The sequence below is a fragment of the Chelonia mydas genome, chromosome 4 (genome assembly GCF_015237465.2).
Source record: "Chelonia mydas isolate rCheMyd1 chromosome 4, rCheMyd1.pri.v2, whole genome shotgun sequence".
Classification (NCBI taxonomy): domain Eukaryota; kingdom Metazoa; phylum Chordata; order Testudines; family Cheloniidae; genus Chelonia; species Chelonia mydas.
The window spans coordinates 30121800-30144961 of record NC_057852.1 but is presented as its reverse complement, the minus strand read 5'-3'; the positions used below and the strand labels follow the sequence as shown (position 1 = coordinate 30144961).

The 23162-nt window shown below is 42.7% G+C and overlaps 1 protein-coding gene across 4 annotated transcripts in view; it reads left to right on the top strand.

The window, feature by feature from the left end:
* Positions 1-1819: 1819 nt before the first annotated feature.
* Positions 1820-23162, top strand: part of SLC39A8 (solute carrier family 39 member 8) — a 38208-nt gene continuing 16865 nt past the window's right edge. For 2 of the 4 annotated variants that reach the window (XR_005225095.2, XM_037896969.2), the window contains exons 1-3: positions 1944-2000; positions 2296-2708; positions 14749-14917. Coding sequence is in view for 3 of the 4 variants with exons in the window: in XM_037896969.2 (XP_037752897.1) it covers positions 2463-2708; positions 14749-14917 (415 nt within the window). In the remaining variant the exon portion in view is untranslated. The other 2 variants (XM_037896968.2, XM_037896970.2) reach the window with 2 other exon arrangements.

The following is a 23162-nucleotide window of genomic DNA, read 5'->3' as shown; positions in this document are numbered from 1 at the left end:
ATGAAAGGTCGGTGTCATCCCACATAGGGCTATACACTACCTTTCACCTCAAGTAATGAAGGAAAGAAAGTAGAAAAGGATTTGTTGGCTCACTAAAGTAAATAACAAATATGGCTCCATAAGTTTGCATTAACACGTATGAGCCTGCATTAGGCCTTGTAATCAGTGACTTTCTAAAGCCAAGCCAATAGAAGTGGGAATGAGGATGATGGAAAGGTGAAGGATCTTTTCACACTTTATAAAAGTTCCCTCCAGTGGTTTTAATATAGACCTAGTACCCCAAACCTTAGACTGCTGTTCTCCTAAAGGAGGACTTTGAGATCCCTTCTGTTTTTGATCTCCTCTCACGCTTATGGAGAAAACACATTGTCTTATGAAGCAGAAACAGAGCGAACCCTTCTCGCATAGATTTAAAGTCAACAAAACAACTTTATTATAAAAAGGTCATTTCTGTACTGAAGGGTGAAGACAGACCATGACTCATAGAATGAAAACTTATCCTAGACAACCTAACAGGATCCTCTAGGCAGAGCAGATTGTTCACTACAATAGGTGTTCTTGTTCTCTGGATGAAACAGTCTCTAGACAAAGAAATAAACAGTACACCACACACTGGAGAGTTTAAAATGTGCATATTGGAAATGCTACTTGAGGATACTTGAGCTACACTGGAGACGGAGATGTAATTTCCAGCTCAGGTAGACATGCCCATGCCTGAGCAGGAACCTGCACCTCCAGCTCCAGTGTAGACATACCCTTAAATTGAGCAGGTGGTGAAACAGGATTGGTTGCATCTAGTAAGGATGGTGGCCATTTCCTACTGTTTCCAAACTGAAACAAACTCAGGCAGGATGGCTGCCATGTCCCTAAAGTCTTGCATGTGACCAAGAGGCTGCCTCCAGCAAAGGTGGCGACATTTTCCATTGTTCCCTTTGATTGAAGACTGCTACCTTTTCACTAAAGCCTCTCAACCTTCAAATCTGCCAACAGGTGACAAAAGCATTACAACCACAGCAAGATTAGCAGATATTCAATGTTGACATGCACTAGTTAAGTGCGTGGTGTGTTAATTATGTGCTATGGAAGTAGGGGGGTCACAATTCAGGCTTTGCGTTACACTCGGAGGGAGATTAATATTTGTATGGAGTGTATTTTCTTGCATGCCAGAGGCAGAGAACATGTTGAGTTGTTATTGTTAGTGGAAAAGAATTATAGGGGCATTAGAATACAGTTAAGAAGTGTCCCATAACTTGCCATTTCTTTGAGAGCATCTCACACTTACCCTACCTTAATTCCTTTTAAAACTATTTTTAATAGCTGTGGCCCCCATATTCAACATGTGTCAATATCCATTGTGACAGGGTCAGGCCAGATGGCTACAAGAGAGTGATCCTATTGGGACCCACACTGCTAAAGGATCCCCGCCCAGCCTAAGAGGAGGAATCCACAGGACCTGGAAGCCAAATGAGTACAGGGGACAACGAATGAAATAACAGGGACAGGAGTGCAGTCAAAGGGTCAAACGAAGGGAACCAGACGGGGACACCGAGCAGAGAACCCCGGACAGCGCCCACTGCTGCTCGAAGGCGTCAAGGGAGCCAGGGGACAGCGCCCAGAGGAATTCTGCCCGGATACCTGAGCAGACAGCCACACGTTGCTAGGTAGTCTGTGGGGCGGCTATGGAAAGAACAGGAGTTATTCTCTAACCCAGCTCACGTAGGCGGCTCTCTGGCTGGGGGAGACAAGAGGCCAAAGCTGTTGGGCTGCACCACGGGTCTTTCACCCCTGGGCCAGGGCCAGGGCCAGAGGAGGAACCCGTGCGGGGCGGTGGAATTGCAACACATGCCCCTCCTGGAGCCTTTATCTGGGCAGAGGCAGGGCTGTAAAGGAGGCAGAGAGAGCCGGTGAGGGCGGTGTGGGAGGCGGGATGAGTGACTGGGGGGGGGGCACACAGTGTGTGTGACAGACGGAATGCAAGGCGGAGGGGAGCGGTGGTGGTGGTGGGGAGCGAGTTTTTGAAGGCGGCTAAAAATATTCCTCCTCAGAGCGTTTTGGGGGGAAGCGGCTTCCAGGACGCCGCGCGCTCCCGCGGGGTTTGCAGCGGCGCCTCGCCCGGGTCTGGCTCCTTTGGGCGAGAGGCACAGTCCGGGGGTGGGGGGCAGGGGGGTGCCCGCTGGGGCAATGGCCGGGGGTGGGGGGGAGGGGAGGAAGAGGGGATGCTCGGCGCAGGCTGCCCCGGGCTGCGCGCTCGCTCCGCGCTGACTCATCTCCCCGTCTCTTGTGCTCTCTTGTCAGGCGCGCTGAGGAGCTGCGGGGCTGCAGCACCTCGTCTTCCACCCCGCGGCCGCAGCCGGCCCCTGCCCGCCTCCCGCCGGGGGCCGAGTCGCGGCGGAGGCGGCCGCCGCGAGGGTGTCGGCGAGCAGCTCTCCGCGCTCGCAGGGGGAGCGCCAGGCGGGGCCGAGATGCCCCGGGGGGCGGTGGCGGCCCTGGCGCTGGCAGCTGCCGCGGCCTTCAGCCCGCTGGCCGCGGGTGCGCGGGCCCCGCAGCCGGGCGGCCCCGTGGGCGGCTTCGCGGAGGACGTGCTGAGCCTGTTCGGGGAGAACCGCAGCCTCTCGGCCGCCCAGCTCACCCACCTGCTGCAGAGGCTGGGAGCCGCGGGGGAGCCGGGGGCAGCGCCGCCGGGACAGCACCACCTGCACCATAACGAGGTACTGCGCGCCCGCGGGACTTCTCCTCCTGCCACCCCCGGCACCGCCGGGCGGGAGCAAACCCTGCTGCTGCCGCCCTCCGAGTCCAGCCTGGCCCCAGGCGCTGCGGAGAGCTCAGGTTTGCTTCTGCGGGAGCCTAGGCACCGTGGTGACGGGGAGGCCGGAAATAGGCACCGTGAGAATTCACGCAGATGAGCTGTGCGGGGCTGATGGAGCCGCTGGCACCCGCCGCTGGTTTCCCACCCGTTTTATTTCTGTGCGGGGACACACAGGCAGGTACATAACCTCAAACAGTCAGGTGGAAATAAAATAAACCACCAGCCAAATCTTGGTTCTGTCACCAGCATAACGATGCAGTTCTTCTGGTTAGGGGAATTCAAGGCAAGAAAGTTTTAACCATGCGTGGCAGATGGTACAGATGTCTAGCTAAGTGCTGAAAGACAGGTGAGTAAGATACAGATATAAGTACAGAGAAAGGTCGAAATACTGATGTAAGTGTCTAGATGGATTGCTTTGTGATCAGTTAATAGAGAAGTATCCACAAAGTGTACATGTTACATATCACAGGCGTGCATAAGATGCCATGCAAAAGGGTCCATTTAATTTGGAAAATATTTTATTTTTCTTTTTAATTTTTGTAATAAGTTAATAAAAACAGACCCTTAAAATCAACCGGTATAGCTACATCTTGCAAACTAATTGCCACAAGTTCTTCCATAGTAGGTGACATTAAGTTTTATTTGTCTGAAGCCCATTGCAGCTGTATTTTCCCAGGCATTGTCTGGTTATATCCTCTGCCTGGGTGTGGGGGTAGACAGTGCAACAGACCTTGGGTCTATATGACATTTACTTCGTGCAGTGTACTTACAAAAAGTATTCATATGGTGGAACCAGATTAAAGTGAAACTGTTTATAGTGAAGGACTGAAACCTTGACTATTATCACTGAATTTCTGTATGCAAGTTGTGATATTCTGTATATAGGATCAAATCCTGAGGTTTCTTACTCAGTCCTGAAGCAGGAAAGTTTCCTGGATAATAGCAGCGGTGCAACAGACAAGTCAATGGGTATTTTTAGGGTCAAACCCTACCAAGCTGAGTAAGCAGAACCTCAGGATTTGGCCTACAGTGAAGTTGTCATGTGAAAAAAAAATTACTTGATTTTAAAAGATCCACTGTGTAGAGATCCTTTTTCAGAATTCTTCATATCTTTTCTTATTACAGGATGCAACTTAACTGTTTGTTTACATCAAATAATAAATCTGTTAATATTCTGGCTTGATGCCATAGGGATATATGTAGTGATCTGTGAAAATAACTTTTTTTTCCCTCTAAGTCCAGCTATACACAATTCAGATCTTTTCCTCCTTAGACTCAGTATTGCCTTTAAAGTCACCTTAGTTTCAATTTTCTATAAACTTTCACGGTTAATGTCTCAGAATAGTATGTTTAATTGAGGTGGTGAAGGGGTATCTTGGGGTTCTTGACAGCCCTCTTGTTATAAAACTGCCACCAAGTTGAAGGTTGGGTTAGAATAACTTTACTGTCTCTGGAGTATAACCCCTCTCTGGATACAGTTGAGCCATCCCTGCCAGGGATGACTTATAAATATACTTCCGAAGATCAGATCTTTTGCTTATTGTATGTACTTGACTGCATTAAGTGTGTGTGTATAAAAATTTAAAAAGCCCCAGGTGTATACTTCCTATATCTCCTTATAAAGGCTGCAGTTTATAAAGGGCACAGTTCTGCCATCCTTGCTCATGTTGAGTAGATGCTCACTCTGCAATTAGCCTAATTGAAAACAAGGTAGTACTCATCGTAAGAGGGATAGAATTGGGCCCAAGGTCTTCACTTCTCCCAACCTATTTCAAATGTCACAAGTTGAACACTGTACCAGTATGCTCAGTATATTTTTAAAGGAAGAAAATGTAAATGTTTCCCGTTAAGTGCACTGAATATAAATATGCAGTTTTGGTTATGGTTGTGAAAGTATTTTTCTTTAAAAAAGAAAAAAGAAGGCCTGGATTCCCCAGTCCTCCAGCCTTTCCCTCTGCAGTCACATGGTACTATGTACTGGGGAAAAAATTTGTGTTGTCCCTTTTTAAAATATACAAGTGCAGGAGTCTATCATAACTCCTTGAAGCCTAGCTGGAAAGACTTGTGTTGCCTCTACATTCTGTTTGGTGAAAGTCCATTTTAGTAAGAGGAAGCCATGTTGCATAAGTTGGGTTCTGTATTTGATTCAGATGAGAAAATTCTGGACCTACTTCAGAGTGTATTTTTTTGTCTGAGTAGTTACCAGTATCTGTTCTTTGTATAATGGTTCTTCCAATCCAATAGACCTCCCCCCCCCACCCCCCGAGTATATGTGAATTCAGTTGTCTCACACCAGTCTACAGAAGCCTGTTGTCAAGTGTCATCGCACATATATACTTATGCTTGACAGCTCAGGCATTTGTCCAAAGTGTGCTGATTGCATGTGTGACTGAAGAACCACTGGATGGCAACTGGCAGAGTATGTTAAGTATCCTCACATCTTCTTATCAACTGTCTAAATGGACCATTTTGATTATCACTACAAAACTTTTTTTTTCCCCCCTCTCCTGCTGATAATAGCTCATCTTAATTAATTAGCCTCTTACAGTTTGTATGGCAACTTCCACCTTCTCTGTATGTATATATATATATATATCTTCTTACTATATGTTCCATTCTATGCATCCGATGAAGTGGGCTGTAGCCCACGAAAGCTTATGTTCTAATAAATTTGTTAGTCTCTAAGGTGCCACAAGGACTCCTGTTCTTTTCTGAATGTAACCTTGGCTGTATTTGTTCTGAGTCCCCTACATTCTGTCTTCAATCTCCCCAGCCCCCACAGACGGATTCCTGTTTTTCAGGCTCATCCATTTTAATTACCAGCCCTTCTTTATCTAAATCACCCTGCCTCTGTTTATAAACAAAATATTGACTCCCTGCCCCAGGGGCATAAGCTGGGAGCAGTGCCTCTCCTCTGAAGAACTCACATTCCACACTCAGGCTATGCTGCAGTTAAGAGCTTCATCTGGGGCTAGGATGTGTGCCGCGAGCAAACTTCTAGTATGAAACTCAGGGGGCAGGGGAAGAAGCCCCCCAACCCCCAAAGTGGTGCCCCTGGGGATGTTCCGTTATTAGGGCTTGGCTACACTTACATTTCATAGTGCTCTAACTTGCTGGCTCAGGGGTGTGAAAAAGCACCCCCCTGAGCGCAGCAAGTCAGACCGCTTTAAAGTGCTAGTGTAAACAGGCTCCCAGCACTGGGAGCTGTGCTCCCAGCACTCGGAGCTAATCCCCTCGTGGAGGTGGAGTACCAGGAGCGCTGGGAGAGCTCTCTCCCAGTGCTCGCATGCGATCCCACTCACACTTCAAAGCGCTGGTGCGGGAGTGCTCCCGCGACAGCGCTTTGCAGTTTCCAGTGTAGCCATGCCCTTAGTCTTCAGAGCTAACAGCCTATGGAAGTGAATGGGGGCAGCTCTCTTTAGAGCTCTTGTTTCAGCCTGTCTGACAGCAGATTCAGAAAGCCAACACTACATTTGGTTCACATATGAAATGTTCTCTTTGCAATCAAAAAGGCTAGAAGCTTAGGCCATTTTCCCCCTCAAAGGTGTCTCTTTGTGTTCGCAGAAAAACAGACACATTGCAGATCCAGGATTAGGTAAAACAGGAACATATTTATTCAAGTTTAATACACAGGTGTAGGCTTCCTGCTTACAGTACTTTATAACGGCCCAGAAGTAACTGCTTTAATTTCAAAGTGGGTATGTGGGAAAGTCACGGAAGGGTCATCCTCTAAGAGAGACATATGCCCTAAAGAATACACACATAGAGACTTTAAAATTCACTTCAATGGAAAATTATTAACCTGCTCTCATTAATGTTGAACTGAGTTGAAAAGAAACATTTTTGATTTGGTTCAACAAACCTCAACAAAACACTTTGCTTCAGGAATGTCATTATGTTTCAACATTTAAAAAAGTTGATTTGGAACTTTTGTCTTGTGAAAAATGTCAATATACTGACTTTTTATCCCTATTTGGAATGGAAACAAAATTTCAAAATATCAGAATTTCCTGAAGAATGAAAATTTTGATTGTTAGCTCAGCTGTAACTTTCATTTCAGTCCTTGCTCTTGGCTGCTCAGTTTGAAAGAACTTGATTTTCAGAGGTGCTGGGTGTGCACATCAGCTACATTAGTTGGAGTTGTGGGTGCTCAGTGCCTCTGAAAATTAGGCCAAAGGATTTTCAGTACTCGGCAACTAAGACACCCAAAATCAGTAGACACTTTAAAAAAAGTTGGCCTTAATTTTTAAACACAAGAAATGGTAAATTATGCAGAAGCCTCTGGGGCTGCCAGAGGAGTGCTGGAATAGTATTCCACCCCATTCTGACTCACTTTGAGATTTTATAAAATCATATGGCAGGCTACCCAGAATAGTGTGTAGCATGGCTTGGTTATCATGTACCACTCTGGGACAAATCCTGTCATTGCTAGCATAGGTTCAGCAATAGTATAGACAGATAGCGGAGAGGTAGCCATGTTAGTCTGTATCCACAAAAACAACAAGGAGTCCAGTTACACCTTAAAGACTAACAGATTTATTTGGGCATAAGCTTTCGTGGGTAAAAATCCCGACTTCTGCAGATGCATGGAGTGAAAATTACAGATACAGGCATAAATATACTGGCACATGAAGAGAAGGGAGTTACCTTACAAGTGGAGAACCAGTGTTGACAAGGCCAATTCAATCAGAGGTCAGACAGCCTCCCAACCTGAAGCAAATACTCACCAGCAACTACACACCACACCACAGAAACACTAACTCAGGAACCAATCCCTGTAACAAACCTCGTAGCCTACTCTGTCCCCATATCTATTCTAGCGACACCATCAGAGGACCCAAACCATCAGGGGCTCGTTCACCTGCACATCTACTAATGTGATATATACCATCATGTGCCAGCAATGCCCCTCTGCCACGTACATTGGCCAAACTGGACAGTCTCTACGTAAAAGAATAAATGGACACAAATCAGACATCAGGAATGGTAACATACAAAAGCCAACAGAACACTTCAGTCTCCCTGGACACTCAATAACAGCTTTAAAAGTAGCCATTCTTCAACAAAAAAAATTCAAAAGCAGACTTCAAAGAGAAACTGCAGAGCTACAGTTCATTTGCAAACTTAACACCATCAATTTGGGATTGATTAGGGACTGGGAGTTGCTGGCTCACTACAAAAGCAATTTTCCTTCTCTTGGTATTGACACCTCATCATCAATTATTGGGAGTGGACTACATCCACCCGGACTGAATTGGCCTTGTCAGCACTGGCCCTCCACTTGTAAGGTAACTCCCTTCTCTTCATGTGCCAGTATATTTATGCCTGTATCTGTAATTTTCATTCCGTGCATCTGAAGAAGTGGGGATTTTTACCCACAAAAGCTTATGCCCAAATAAATCTGTTAGTATAGACAGAGTCTTCAGTAACATGCTTCTCATCGGGTACAGGCTTTTTCAGAAAGTCCAGTTCAATAGATATGGAAATATTGCCTCTTGTCTAAATCTCTTAAATGCAGACATACAAAAAGTGATGTCCAAAGAATATATAACTGAAGCATAATAAAAAGCTATATATTACTGATAAGTACATTTGTAGTGTAGTTTAGAATTCAGGTATGAAACATATATAAGGTCTAGCTTAATCTTAAAAAGCAACCTTCACATAATTATTTGAACCCGAATATGAAGAAAAGAAAAGTTTTGATTAGTAGGTGTAAATGTTTGTTGACAGATACCTCCACCCCTGACTTACAATTTCTTTAAATGGTATTCTTTTGATCCCATCTTCAAGACTTGGGCGTTACATTGTCGTTATTTTCAATAGTGGAGAGAGATCTTCAGTCCATTGATAAGGCTACGACATCTTTTTAATGACTTATGGAATGTCAGTAGGGCTAAGACGTTTGCTCAGCAAGAAGGATTTGGAATCCTTGATAAATTCTTTCATGTTTTCAAAATTATTGCATTTTATTTATGATGTTCCTGCTTGAATTATTTCTAATTACAGTAGAACTTCAGAGTTACGAACACCTCGGGAATGGAGGTTGTTTGTAATTCTGAAATGTTTGTAACTCTGAACAAAATGTTATGGTTGTTCTTTCAAAAGTTTACAAGTGAACATTGACTTATGCAGAAGAAAAATGCTTTATTTTTTTAAGAGTTTACATTTAACACAGTACAGTATTTGCTTTTTTTTTCGTTTTGTCTCTGCTGCTGCCTGATTGTGTACTTCTGGTTCCAAATGAGGTGTGTGGTCGACTGGTCAGTTCGTAACTCTGATGTTCATAATTCTGAGGTTCTACTGTAATAAATAATACTACTACTTTGCACTTATATGTCATTATTTCATTCTGTAGTTGTCGTGGTTTGAGCAGAGAATTAAACAAAATTATCTGACAGGAGTAGGGGAATGGTCCTTAATTTATATTTCCTAAAATGCCCCTAAGCCTCCAACACTGAGACATTCTAGGTTGACTATTATGCAGTGTCTTGTATAGAAAGAACACTTAACTTCACCTGTTGTCTCAGGACTCGTCGTTGGTATGTGAAAACTTTTTGTTTCATCTGTATACTCAAGTGAAGAACTCCTTCAGGTATTGGTCATGATAGAAAAATGTGTGAATAAAAAGAAATTATAAATTATTTGTGTACTGTCAAACAATTCATTACACATCTGTGCAACTTAAATCAAGATTTCTGTCTATTAGCTGTACGTTGAAAAGAATTCCTGGCCTGACATACTAAAGTAAAATATATGTTTGCTAGCACAGGAGCTACTGGCTTGTCCTAAGCTAAGAGGCTAAAGGTACTTGTCTTAATGGAATTTTTTTTTTAAAGTAAATGTATTCTGATTTGTTCTGTAACAGTCAATGATATGAAATGGATAAAAACCATTGGATACAACATACAGTAGGACCACTTAGGACAGTCTAATTCAAGTTTATTGAGACCAATAAACTGTTCAGGAAGGACAGGCAGGGCAGAAAAGGTGCGGGAGTTGCATTGTGTATGTAAGGGAGCAGTATGACTGCTCAGAGCTCAAGTATGAAACTGCAGAAAAACCTGAGAGTCTCTGGATTAAGTTTAGAAGTGTGAGCAACAAGGGTGACGTCGTGGTGGGAGTCTGCTATAGACCACTGGACCAGGGAGATGAGGTGGACGAGGCTTTCTTCCGGCAACTCACGGAAGTTACTAGATCGCAGGCCCTGGTTCTCATGGGAGACTTCAATCACGCTGATACTGCTGGGAGAGCAATACAGCGGTGCACAGACAATCCAGGAAGTTTTTGGAAAGTGTAGGGGACAATTTCCTGGTGCAAGTGCTGGAGGAACCAACTAGGGGCAGAGCTCTTCTTGACCTGCTGCTCACAAACCGGGAAGAATTAGTAGGGGAAGCAAAAGTGGATGGGAACCTGGGAGGCAGTGACCATGAAATGGTCGAGTTCAGGATCCTGACACAGGGAAGAAAGGAGAGCAGCGGAATGTGGACCCTGGACTTCAGAAAAGCAGACTTTGACTCCCTCAGGGAACTGATGGGCAGGATTCCCTGGGAGAATAACATGAGGGGGAAAGGAGTCCAGGAGAGCTGGCTGTATTTTAAAGAATCCTTATTAAGGTTACAGGGACAAACCATCCCGATGTGTAGAAAGAATAGTAAATATGGCAGGCGACCAGCTTGGCTTCACAGTGAAATCCTTGCAAAGCTTAAACACAAAAAAGAAGCTTACAAGAAGTGGAAGATTGGACAAATGACCAGGGAAGAGTACAAAAATATTGCTCGGGCATGCAGGAGTGAAATCAGGAAGGCCAAATCACACCTGGAGTTGCAGCTAGCAAGAGATGTGAAGAGTAATAAGAAGGGTTTCTTCAGGTATGTTAGCAACAAGAAGAAAGTCAAGGGAAGTGTGGGCCCCTTACTGAATGAGGGAGGCAACCTAGTGACAGAGGATGTGGAAAAAGCTAATGTACTCAATGCTTTTTTTGCCTCTGTCTTCACGAACAAGGTCAGCTCCCAGACTACTGCACTGGGCAGCACAGCATGGGGAGGAGGTGACCAGCCCTCTGTGAAGAAAGAAGTGGTTCGGGACTATTTAGAAAAGCTGGACGAGCACAAGTCCATGGGGCCGGATGCGCTGCATCCGAGAGTGCTAAAGGAGTTGGCGGATGTGATCGCAGAGTCATTGGCCATTATCTCTGAAAACTCATGGCGATCGGGGGAAGTCCTGGACGACTGGAAAAAGGCTAATGTAGTGCCCATCTTTTAAAAAGGGAAGAAGGAGGATCCTGGGAACTACAGGCCAGTCAGCCTCACCTCAGTCCCTGGAAAAATCATGGAGCAGGTCCTCAAGGAATCAATTCTGAAGCACTTAGAGGAGAGGACAGTGATCAGGAACAGTCAGCATGGATTCACCAAGGGCAAGTCATGCCTGACTAATCTAATTGCCTTCTACGACGAGATAACTGGCTCTGTGGATGAGGGGAAAGCAGTGGACGTGTTATTCCTTGACTTTAGCAAAGCTTTTGACACGGTCTCCCACAATATTCTTGCCAGCAAGTTAAAGAAGTATGGGCTGGATGAATGGACTATAAGGTGGATAGAAAGTTGGCTAGATTGTCAGGCTCAACGTTACCTAGGGAGGTGGTGGAATCTCCTTCCTTAGAAGTTTTTAAGGTCCTGGCTGGGATGATTTAGTTGGGGATTGGTCCTGCTTTGAGCAGGGGGTTGGACTAGATGACCTCCTGAGGTCCCTTCCAACCCTGATATTCTATGATTCTATGATTCAATAAAACAGCATGTGGTTGAAATATTTATTTACGTGAATAACAGTTGCTGCAGTAACTATCATTTGTTGATATTTTGTCATTGAGATTTTAATGGTATCCTAAATATTTTTAGATTTAATTATTTAGTTGTTAGACTAGTTTTATATACTGTGAGTCAGTGTTTTCAATGTTATTTTAAGCTATGAGCTAACTGGTCATAAATACACAGAAGCCAAGATTTTCAAAAGCACCTAAGTTAATTAGAAACAAGTTCCATTGATTTATAATGTATGTAAGGGAGCAGTATGACTGCTCAGAGCTCCGGTACGAAACTGTGGAAAAACCTGAGTGTCTCTGGATTAAGTTTAGAAGTGTGTGCAACAAGAGTGATGTAGTGGTGGGAGTCTGCTATAGACCACCGGACCAGGGGGATGAGGTGGATGAGGCTTTCTTCCGGCAACTCACGGAAGCTACTAGATCGCATGCCCTGATTCTCATGGGTGACTTTAATTTTCCTGATATCTGCTGGGAGAGCAATACAGCGGTGCATAGACAATCCAGGAAGTTTTTGGAAAGCGTAGGGGACAATTTCCTGGTGCAAGTGCTAGGGGAGCCAACTAGGGGGGGCGCTTTTCTTGACCTGCTGCTCACAAACCGGGTAGAATTAGTGGGGGAAGCAAAAGTGGATGGGAATCTGGGAGGCAGTGACCATGAGTTGGTTGAGTTCAGGATCCTGACGCAGGGAAGGAAGGTAAGCAGCAGGATACGGACCCTGGACTTCAGGAAAGCAGACTTCGACTCCCTCAGGGAACAGATGGCCAGGATCCCCTGGGGGACTAACATGAAGGGGAAGGGAGTCCAGGAGAGCTGGCTGTATTTCAAGGAATCCCTGTTGAGGTTACAGGGACAAACCATCCCGATGAGTCGAAAGAATAGTAAATATGGCAGGCGACCAGCTTGGCTTAATGGTGAAATCCTAGCGGATCTTAAACATAAAAAAGAAGCTTACAAGAAGTGGAAGGTTGGACATATGACCAGGGAAGAGTATAAAAATATTGCTCGGGCATGTAGGAAAGATATCAGGAGGGCCAAATCGCACCTGGAGCTGCAGCTAGCAAGAGATGTCAAGAGTAACAAGAAGGGTTTCTTCAGGTATGTTGGCAACAAGAAGAAAGCCAAGGAAAGTGTGGGCCCCTTACTGAATGAGGGAGGCAACCTAGTGACAGAGGATGTGGAAAAAGCTAATGTACTCAATGCTTTTTTTGCCTCTGTTTTCACTAACAAGGTCAGCTCCCAGACTGCTGCGCTGGGCATCACAAAATGGGGAAGAGATGGCCAGCCCTCTGTAGAGATAGAGGTGGTTAGGGACTATTTAGAAAAGCTGGACGTGCACAAGTCCATGGGGCCGGACGAATTGCATCCGAGAGTGCTGAAGGAATTGGCGGCTGTGATTGCAGAGCCCTTGGCCATTATCTTTGAAAACTCGTGGCGAACGGGGGAAGTCCCGGATGACTGGAAAAAGGCTAATGTAGTGCCCATCTTTAAAAAAGGGAAGAAGGAGGATCCTGGGAACTACAGGCCAGTCAGCCTCACCTCAGTCCCTGGAAAAATCATGGAGCAGGTCCTCAAAGAATCAATCCTGAAGCACTTAGAGGAGAGGAAAGTGATCAGGAACAGTCAGCATGGATTCACCAAGGGAAGGTCATGCCTGACTAATCTAATCGCCTTTTATGATGAGATTACTGGTTCTGTGGATGAAGGGAAAGCAGTGGATGTATTGTTTCTTGACTTTAGCAAAGCTTTTGACACGGTCTCCCACAGCATTCTTGTCAGCAAGTTAAGGAAGTATGGGCTGGATGAATGCACTATAAGGTGGGTAGAAAGCTGGCTAGATTGTCGGGCTCAACGGGTAGTGATCAATGGCTCCATGTCTAGTTGGCAGCCGGTGTCAAGTGGAGTGCCCCAGGGGTCGGTCCTGGGGCCGGTTTTGTTCAATATCTTCATAAATGATCTGGAGGATGGTGTGGATTGCACTCTCAGCAAATTTGCGGATGATACTAAACTGGGAGGAGTGGTAGATACGCTGGAGGGGAGGGATAGGATACAGAAGGACCTAGACAAATTGGAGGATTGGGCCAAAAGAAATCTGATGAGGTTCAATAAGGATAAGTGCAGGGTCCTGCACTTAGGACGGAAGAACCCAATGCACCGCTACAGACTAGGGACCGAATGGCTAGGCAGCAGTTCTGCGGAAAAGGACCTAGGGGTGACAGTGGACGAGAAGCTGGATATGAGTCAGCAGTGTGCCCTTGTTGCCAAGAAGGCCAATGGCATTTTGGGATGTATAAGTAGGGGCATAGCGAGTAGATCGAGGGACGTGATCGTTCCCCTCTATTCGACACTGGTGAGGCCTCATCTGGAGTACTGTGTCCAGTTTTGGGCCCCACACTACAAGAAGGATGTGGATAAATTGGAAAGAGTCCAGCGAAGGGCAACAAAAATGATTAGGGGTCTAGAGCACATGACTTATGAGGAGAGGCTGAGGGAGCTGGGATTGTTTAGTCTGCAGAAGAGAAGAATGAGGGGGGATTTGATAGCTGCTTTCAACTACCTGAAAGGGGGTTCCAAAGAGGATGGCTCTAGACTGTTCTCAATGGTAGCAGATGACAGAACGAGGAGTAATGGTCTCAAGTTGCAATGGGGGAGGTTTAGATTGGATATTAGGAAAAACTTTTTCACTAAGAGGGTGGTGAAACACTGGAATGCGTTACCTAGGGAGGTGGTAGAATCTCCTTCCTTACAGGTTTTTAAGGTCAGGCTTGACAAAGCCCTGGCTGGGATGATATAACTGGGACTTGGTCCTGCTTTGAGCAGGGGGTTGGACTAGATGACCTTCTGGGGTCCCTTCCAACCCTGATATTCTATGATTCTATGATTCTATGATAATGTGAATTATGTTCCCAAATCACTTTGGTGACTTGGCCAATGAATTCTGGGAGGGATTTTCAATCATGGTGTTTTCATGCACAAATTCGGAATGTGCAAAGTATGCTACTTGGAAAATCCTGCCCTGTATTTTCACTGCATAACACTAGTGTTTTTAGTGTAGCAGTTATTTCTCTCATCTGTCACCTCTTAATTTCATGTCAGCTTAATAATCTTTTTTTTTTTTTTTCAGTGCATGTCTGCTGAGGACATCTTTTCACTTCATGGATTGCCGAACAACAGCCAGATAACAAATTCCAGCTTCTCTGCAATATGTCCAGCTGTCTTACAACAGCTGATTTTTCACCCTTGTGATAATTCGTCAAAGCACAAGAACAAATCTAAACCGTCTTCTTCAGAAGGTAGATAATATCCTTTCATTCATAATGGAACAGGAGTAGGACTTGCTGAGATGAATTGTGTCCATTTGTTTCCACTTAATTTATGGATACATTCAGAGGAAATTGCAAGAAATCCTCCCGTAGGCAGTTATGAAATAACCTGCACATAGAGGGAAGTTTCTTTCTAATCATCTCTGTTAGAGGGTGGTTTATGCACGGAAGCATAAGAGCCATTTCACTTATAATTACTCTCTGAAACAGAAGATGGCCTTGGTGATTGCAGGGAGAAATTGTACTTTACAGGGGTGAATATTAATGTGTTGCATTTTAGATGGGCAGCTACCATTAAGATTTACAGGAGTCGTAAATTTGAATTGTCATTTGCAGATAGCGGTCAGGGAAACAAAGTTATTCTGGGGGAGTCAGTGGGTATCCTGCCCAGGGAAATTTTCCGTATCTGTCCCTTTCCCATTCCTGCTTTTGTCCCTTCTTCCATGCTTCCCACTGTGCATGGAACGTCTCCTCAAACCTGTTCTTAAATCCCTCTTTTTCTGATTCTGAAATTAATAATTATAATACATAGAAATGCAAGGGGGAAGGAAAATAAGTGCAAAACCAGCTATCTTAAGGGAATCAACTGTGGCCCCTGATCCTGACATAGCAAAATCAATGTGATTTTTTCCAGAATACTTAAGGGCCTCTCTTTAAAAAGGGCTGAGCACCTGCAATTCTACATCAGTGAGCAGGAGCTCTTGGTGCTCAGTAGTTTTGAAAAGCAGGCTCTCAGTGTCTGCAGAATTGAGGCCGAGATGTGTAAATGTCTTACTGAGTAAGGGTGTGATCTTCGTGTTATCCTTATCTTTCCTCTTCCCTTCCTCCTCCTTTTGTGTCTGTTGATAACCCTCATTGTTGAATTCAGACTGTAAGGTCTTCAGGGTGAGAGCCTATATCCTGTTTTGTGAGGCACCTAGCACACTTTTAATCTCTTAAAAATAACAAACAACAGTAATAGAGAGAGAAGCCAGAACGTTTTCACAGTAGTTTCTGTGGCAGCTCCTATGTTGCACTTCTATAGCCAATGAGGGGATTTGAAGACAGTTCGGGGGCAACATAGATGTGTGTGTGGGGGAAGAAAATTCCATCTTCTCTTAAGCAACCAATGAACTTACAACTAGTCCTAGGCATTAACATGGTGTTCGTGCAAAAGAATGTGTAGTGCTAGGCAGTAATTTGTTGTTCTTGTAGGCTTTTGTGCTGTGCTGAACGCTAATATCACTGCTAATGGTAATTTTGATGGTATTAGTAGCTATTTAATAAACAGAATTTAGAATGAGAGGGTTTTCCCAATAAAATCGTCATAATTTATGAGTCCAAGGCAGAGGCAGGTATGCTATTAACCACAGAGCTCATTGTTAGTTTCTTTCTTTGGCTCAGATTGCTTGTGAGTTGAAACAAAAAACCAAACCAACAAAGGTCAATCCTTTTAAAGTTGGGAGCCTAAATCCATATTAAAGCATCTAAATGAATTTTCTATTTTTCAGTGGTGCTGATCACCAACAATTCCCGTTACTCTTGTGACCTCGTAAAATCAGGCCACTTATTTTGGTGCTTAAGTGCAGATGTAGGCACCCAAGTTTGAAAGAGTTTACAAAGTGTCCATACTTTGCTTAGATGAGGTCCACACTGACAACTTTCCAGGAGTCCCAAGTCTGGACATAATTTATATGAGGTAGAACTGATAGCAGCCTTAATGTAGGAAGCTGCATGTCCCAACATGCATGCTGGTCATCTTGGATCAAGATGGAGCATTTCATGCTGAGAGTAGCAGATTCTGTGTGCCATGCCTCCATATTAAACCTGAGGTCAATTATGAGGGACATATAACAATGCGAGTTTTATTTGGCCCCTGGGCCACGCTTTTAGCTAACCCTGGTATATGGATCTTATTACTGTTCGTTTCTACGTTTAAAAGACAGGGTAGAAGAGTCCCAACTTTTTTGTTCTTGTTCTATTTCTTATTTTGTAACTCTGTTACCATTGGGTGTAACAGCCATTACTCTTACCCAATAGAATGCTGCCCATTTTATGAGATGTTTCCATTTGAGTGGCCCTTTAAGGGAGAACCTTTCCTTTACTTCTCTTCTTAAAATCATGTGAACTAACCAAATGAGTTCAATTCTGGCCATTCAGACTGCTGTGGCTCGCCGTCTTAAAAGCTGCTATTATTCAATGCTGTCTATTAAACCATGGTAGGAGCTTCTGTGCAGAAGAACTTGCAAATTTCATGGTGGGAGAATTCAAAAAGACTTTTCCATAAGTCTTTGCTAGATTTCAGTCTCTTCTTTCTACCTTTGTGAATATATTTGATCACTTTTCTATTTTTTTTTTTTATACCTATGGCTCACACTGACAGTGTTCCTTTGGGTTCTGTTGCTGACTTTCATCTTACTCTTTTCATTTATTTTTCTTACTGCATGAAATAATGAACAATAATGCAATGGGTTTTTTTTGTGCCCCCTTAACCCCTGCTCATCTGTCTACACCGAAAACTAATTGCTTTAGAAAGAACATTTACTTTTGCAGAACTTTACCCATTTTCAGTTTTTCATTACCTTTTGCACAAAATTCTGCATATTGGTTTTTCCTGAAATTCATCAGTTTTTTTTATCAGCCGTTCTTTTGTAAACCCCATATCAAGTCTGATCTGGCATTCCTCGCATACCCAAAACATCCAGTGAGCTCAGTGGGGGCTCTGAGCGTGCAAGGAACGCTGGATCAGGCCAATGATAGTGTTTATCAATAGGCCCATAACAGTATCTATTAATGTTGTTAATATATACTATTAAATATATGTAATTCTGAATTACAGGTGCTTTGTAGGGGTGCTATAACAGAAAATAAATAAAATGAACATTGACTAATGCTGCTTAGGAATTCATTAAATCCACAATCTCCATTTGCCATGACTTGTTTTGTTAATTGCATTATAACTAAGTTTAATTTTTCATATGGAAAGGATTTTAATTATTTTAACACTTACTTAAAAAGTAAACCCATTGCATCTTATAATCCTTGATTGTGAGCACTGTGAGGCTGCAACTTTCTTTGTGATATTTTTCGTACTACAACGAGCATAATGGGGCCCTGGTCAGGTCTTCAAGGTGCTACCATAATATAAATAATAATAAACATACACAAAAATGGAGCAAAGAATAATTCAACAAAATAATATACATAAAATAGTGAAATAATAACCAAATAATTTTTTCTCCTACCGTGACCAAGGGCAGAGGTAGAGGTAAATATTTAGTCAAAGTTATACTGGATTTTCTATTTGTCAGAGCCTGAGGACAGGCTTTTTTCTGTACTTGGAAAATGTTGCCTCTCTTTCTGACTGTTAGACAATGTTACTGAACTGCATTATTTAATAATAATACTTATTAATAAAAACTATATGCCATACACAGTAGGATCTCCGATATCCTGATAAGGGCCAAATAAGTATCTAGACAGAGAGTAGAGGAAGTATATTATTTTTCTGTGTGGGTTAAGTAGCCTGTACATTTAAAGTTTGACCCATAATTGACCTCCTATGCTGTTGTGACCATCTCGCTCCTTTTTTTTTTTTTTTTTTTTTTTTTGACTCTGCCAACTCATCAACAGTGTCCAGTGACAAGATAAGAGAGGCAGCCTGCCCCATGAGAACTACAGAAAATCTTCAGGGGCCTCCTGCCCTACCCTGTATTGCAGGGGCCTGAAATACAGAACATTTTAGAAGCCCAAATATTTTTTAAATTCCAAAATTCATTACAAAATTTGTAACTCAGTAATTACTAAGAATAAAAATGCTGCTTCAGAAACAGAAAATGCTAAAAGGCAGCATGTAACACATATCTATTTTCCATGTGGGTTGTAGGCTTAATAAATAGTACTGCACATAAAGCTATTTGATAATACACTATGGGCAAAATCATGTTCTTGCCTCTTTGAGGAGTAATGTGGGGAGAGCTGCAGACCTGCAGCAGCCAACTGGTGATGCTCTGAGGCATTCTGCCTGTCCAAGGCAAACATAAAGCATCATATGCAGCCCGCTCCATTGCTTCTTCAGAGCAGATCTGCACACTCTGCACCAGCTGATAACCACAGATAACCATTTGCCTTTTTAGATATGCAGAGTGTCCATTAAATACATTCCTAGAATCTGCTTGTTTGAGGGAGAAGAGTCCCTTCTTAACTTACTAAAGTCAGGTGGCGAAGTATAAAAGAGCTAAGGTCCTAAGATTTTTGTTGCTGTCTTCCCTAGCTCAGTGGTTCTTAGCCTGTGGTCCGCAGACCCCTGGGAGGCCGCAAAGTATGGCTAAGATTTCCAAAGGGGTCCCCACCAGCATTTGAAAATTTTTAGGGGAACGCAAATGAAAAAAGCTTGAGAATCACTGCTCTCGCTGACTGGTTGGATCATGTTTTCAGGCAGGGAGCTCAGGATATTCTAGCTGCTGCCCTTTATCTCCCATAATGCCAAAGAGAAGGTTGCAGCTTACAAATGGCATAAACTTCTCTCCTTGACTGACTTCAGCAATACATTGGTTAGCCATGGAGGGAGCCAGGCCTACAGAAAATTTAAAAAATGGTGACTGGAAAAAGGCCTAATCCTATCCAGGCTGCCAGCCACAATCACACAGGACAGAGTCAGAACAACTCATACACTGTTACTATAATTGAAGTGTTGAAGGACCTGAGAATTGGGAGTTAGCGCATGGGGGAGAGATTATTGTGTGAATTCTCCACGTTTGCTTTCCACAGAATGCTGAAGTTTGGTGCTGTAGGGCTGTTTGTTTGGGAGCTCTCCTGACAGACTGACTTCCTCTATATAGGATGGCCTGTGATAGTATAAAACCGGAACTGGCAATTTTCCAGGGCTTGAGTAGCATAAAAGGCCAAAGATAGTTTAAACTGGATCAAGTTCTAGTAATAAATATACTTTTACATATATGGCTCTGTAAAATACAGTGAAAACAAAATATTTTCAGCAGTGTTGCTAAATCTTGCAATTTTATCATGAGTTTTGTAGTAACTGGTATTCTTCTTGAAGCACCAGTTCTTGGTATCAGGTAATTATGTGAGGAAACTCAGCTTTTCTTTTTCTTTCTTTCTCTCTCTCTCTCTCTCTCTCTCTCTCTCTCTCTCTCTCTCCCTCCCTCTTTCATAAGTTTCTAGCTCTCATGGTTGTAGAGAAAAACTTGAAAATGTTACCCAAGTGAACCCTAAACATCCAGATAACAAAAAGCCAATAAAAACACCTAAGTTTTTTTTTTTTTTTTAAATCTTATGGTTTTTTCAGCTTCTCATGAATCTTTGGGGTTGGCAGTATTTCTTATGTTCATGCTGCTTTTATTAAATCAGTGATGGATGTAATTTGGTCTCCTGTATTAAGTTTCCTAACAAAAAACAATTAACTATCCATTGAACGCTCACCTTGTTTGAGCAGAGCAGACATAAGATATCAAATAAATAAAATAATAAAAAAATACTTCATTCCAGTATCAAAGGATTTAGGCCATAGAAATGTGGGCCCAGAATTAAAAAAAGGTCATCCCCCATCTCGTTAAATTCTAGAGAAAAGGTAGGTGAGGTAATAGCTTTTATTGGACAAACTTCTGTTTTTGAAAGAGACAAGATTTTGAGCTCTTCCTCTGGGAAACTAACTCCGAGTGTCACAGCTAAATACAAAGTGGAACAGACTGTCTAGCATAAATAATTAACGCATTTCAAGGGACCATCTCACCAACAGAGGTTAGTGCAAAAAAATATTACCTCGCCCACCTTCTCTCTAATACCCTGGGACCAACACAGCCACAACAACAACATTCAGAGTAGCAGCCGTGTTAGTCTGCATTCGCAAAAAGAAAAGGAGTACTTGTGGCACCTTAGAGACTAACAAATTTATTTGAGCATAAGCTTTCGTGAGCTACAGTTCACTTCATCGGACGCATTCAGTGGAAAATACAATGGGGAGATTTATATACATGGAGAACATGAAACAATGGGTGTTACCATACACACTGTACCAAGAGTGATTACTTAAGGTGAGCTATTACCAGCAGGAGAGCGGGGGTGGAGGGTGGGGGTGGGGAGGAAAAACTCTTTTGTAGTGATAATCAAGGTGGGCCATTTCCAGCAGTTGACAAGAACGTCTGAGAAACAGTGAGGGGTGGGGGTGGGGAATAAACATGGGGAAATAGTTTTACTTTGTGTAATGACCCATCCACTCCCAGTCTCTATTCAAGCCTAAGTTAATTGTATCCAGTTTTCAAATTAATTCCAATTCAGCAGTCTCTCGTTGGAGTCTGTTTTTGAAGTTTTTTTGTTGAAGAATTGCCACTTTCAGGTCTGTAATCGAGTGACCAAAGAGATTGAAGTGTTCTCCAACTGTGATATATGCCATCATGTGCCAGCAATGCTCCTCTGCCATGTACATTGGTCAAACTGGACAGTCTCTACGTAAAAGCATAAATGGACACAAATCAGACGTCAAGAATTATAACATTCAAAAACCAGCTGGAGAACACTTCAGTCTCTTTGGTCACTCGATTACAGACCTAAAAGTTGCAATTCTTCAACAAAAAAACGTCAAAAACAGACTCCAGCGAGAGACTGCTGAATTGGAATTAATTTGCAAACTGGATACAATTAACTTAGGCTTGAATAGAGACTGGGAGTGGATGGGTCATTACACAAAGTAAAACTATTTCCCCATGTTTATTCCCCACCCCCCACCCCCACTGTTCCTCAGACATTCTTGTCAACTGCTGGAAATGACCCACCTTGATTATCACTACAAAAGGTTTTCCCTCCCCACCCCCACCCCCGCTCTCCTGCTGGTAATAGCTCACCTTAAGTAATCACTCTTGGTACAGTGTGTATGGTAACACCCATTGTTTCATGTTCTCTATGTATATAAATCTCCCCACTGTATTTTCCACTGAATGCATCCGATGAAGTGAGCTATAGCTCACGGAAGCTTATGCTCAAATAAATTGGTTAGTCTCTAAGGTGCCACAAGTACTCCTTTTCTTTTAACAACAACATTGTATACACCAGTATATTCTGTTATTCTGAGAGAGTGCGAGTGCTATTATGAATGCATAATCATTCTTACTAGAGAATCTTCCACAGTCAGCACATTTCTAGCAATCTGGCATTAACCTAATTTTCTTACCATATTTTCTGACCTCAGTTTTTCTGCTGTCTTTCTACATTGACTTGTAGATATTAATATGTATCCTGTTTTTTGCTGTCAAAATGGATAGTATTAAATTAAAAACAATCATAATTTTAAAATGTTTGTCCTAATTTAATGTGTCTTGATTGTATCCAGTTTTAGTGTTAGTGACCCAGTTTCTTTGAGACCTGAAAATAGGTTTAATTAATTTTTTTAAAATCTGCTTTAAAATATTTGCAGTGCACAGGATAATAAAGAGTAGACAATATACAAAATTAAAAGGCACAGTTTTGTGATGATTCTAAATGGTAAAAGCAAAAGTTGTATGGATTGTGGTAACTACAGAACCCAAATGTTTTTGTTTATTTTTAGTACAGATAAAAATCAAAGCTTTCGTTAATATTGATTTAGGCTTTTAAATTGTTTGCACAAGGTTTCACTTTCCTCTCATAACATCGTGTACATTCCTTTCCATATGAAAATCCGGACACTGACACCACCAGGCAAAGTAAACTAAATTCAGCCTGGTGCAACTCCACTGCAGTGAGGGATTTGGCTCTGTATTAGGACTGACCATTAATCACAGTTAACTCAAGCGATTAACTCAAAACAAATTAAATCAATTCAAAATATTAATCGCGATTAATCACAGTTTTAATTGCACTGTTAACAGAATCCCGATTTAAATTTATTATAAATATTTTGGATGTTTCTCTACATTTTCAAAAATTGATTTAAATTACAAAACAGAATACAAAGTGGACACTGCTGACTTTATATTATTACTTTTGATTACAAATATTTGCACTGTAAAAAAGATAAAAGAAATAGTATTTTTCAATTCACTTCATACAAGTACAGTAGTACAATCTTTTTACGGTGGAAGTGCAACTTACAAATGTAGAATTTTTTTTTTACATAGTTGTACTCAAAACCAAAACAATGTAAAACTTCAGAGCCTGCACGTCCACTCAGTCCTACTTCTTGTTCAGCCAGTCGCTAAGACAAACAAGTTTGTTTACATTTATGGGAGATAATGCTGCCCAC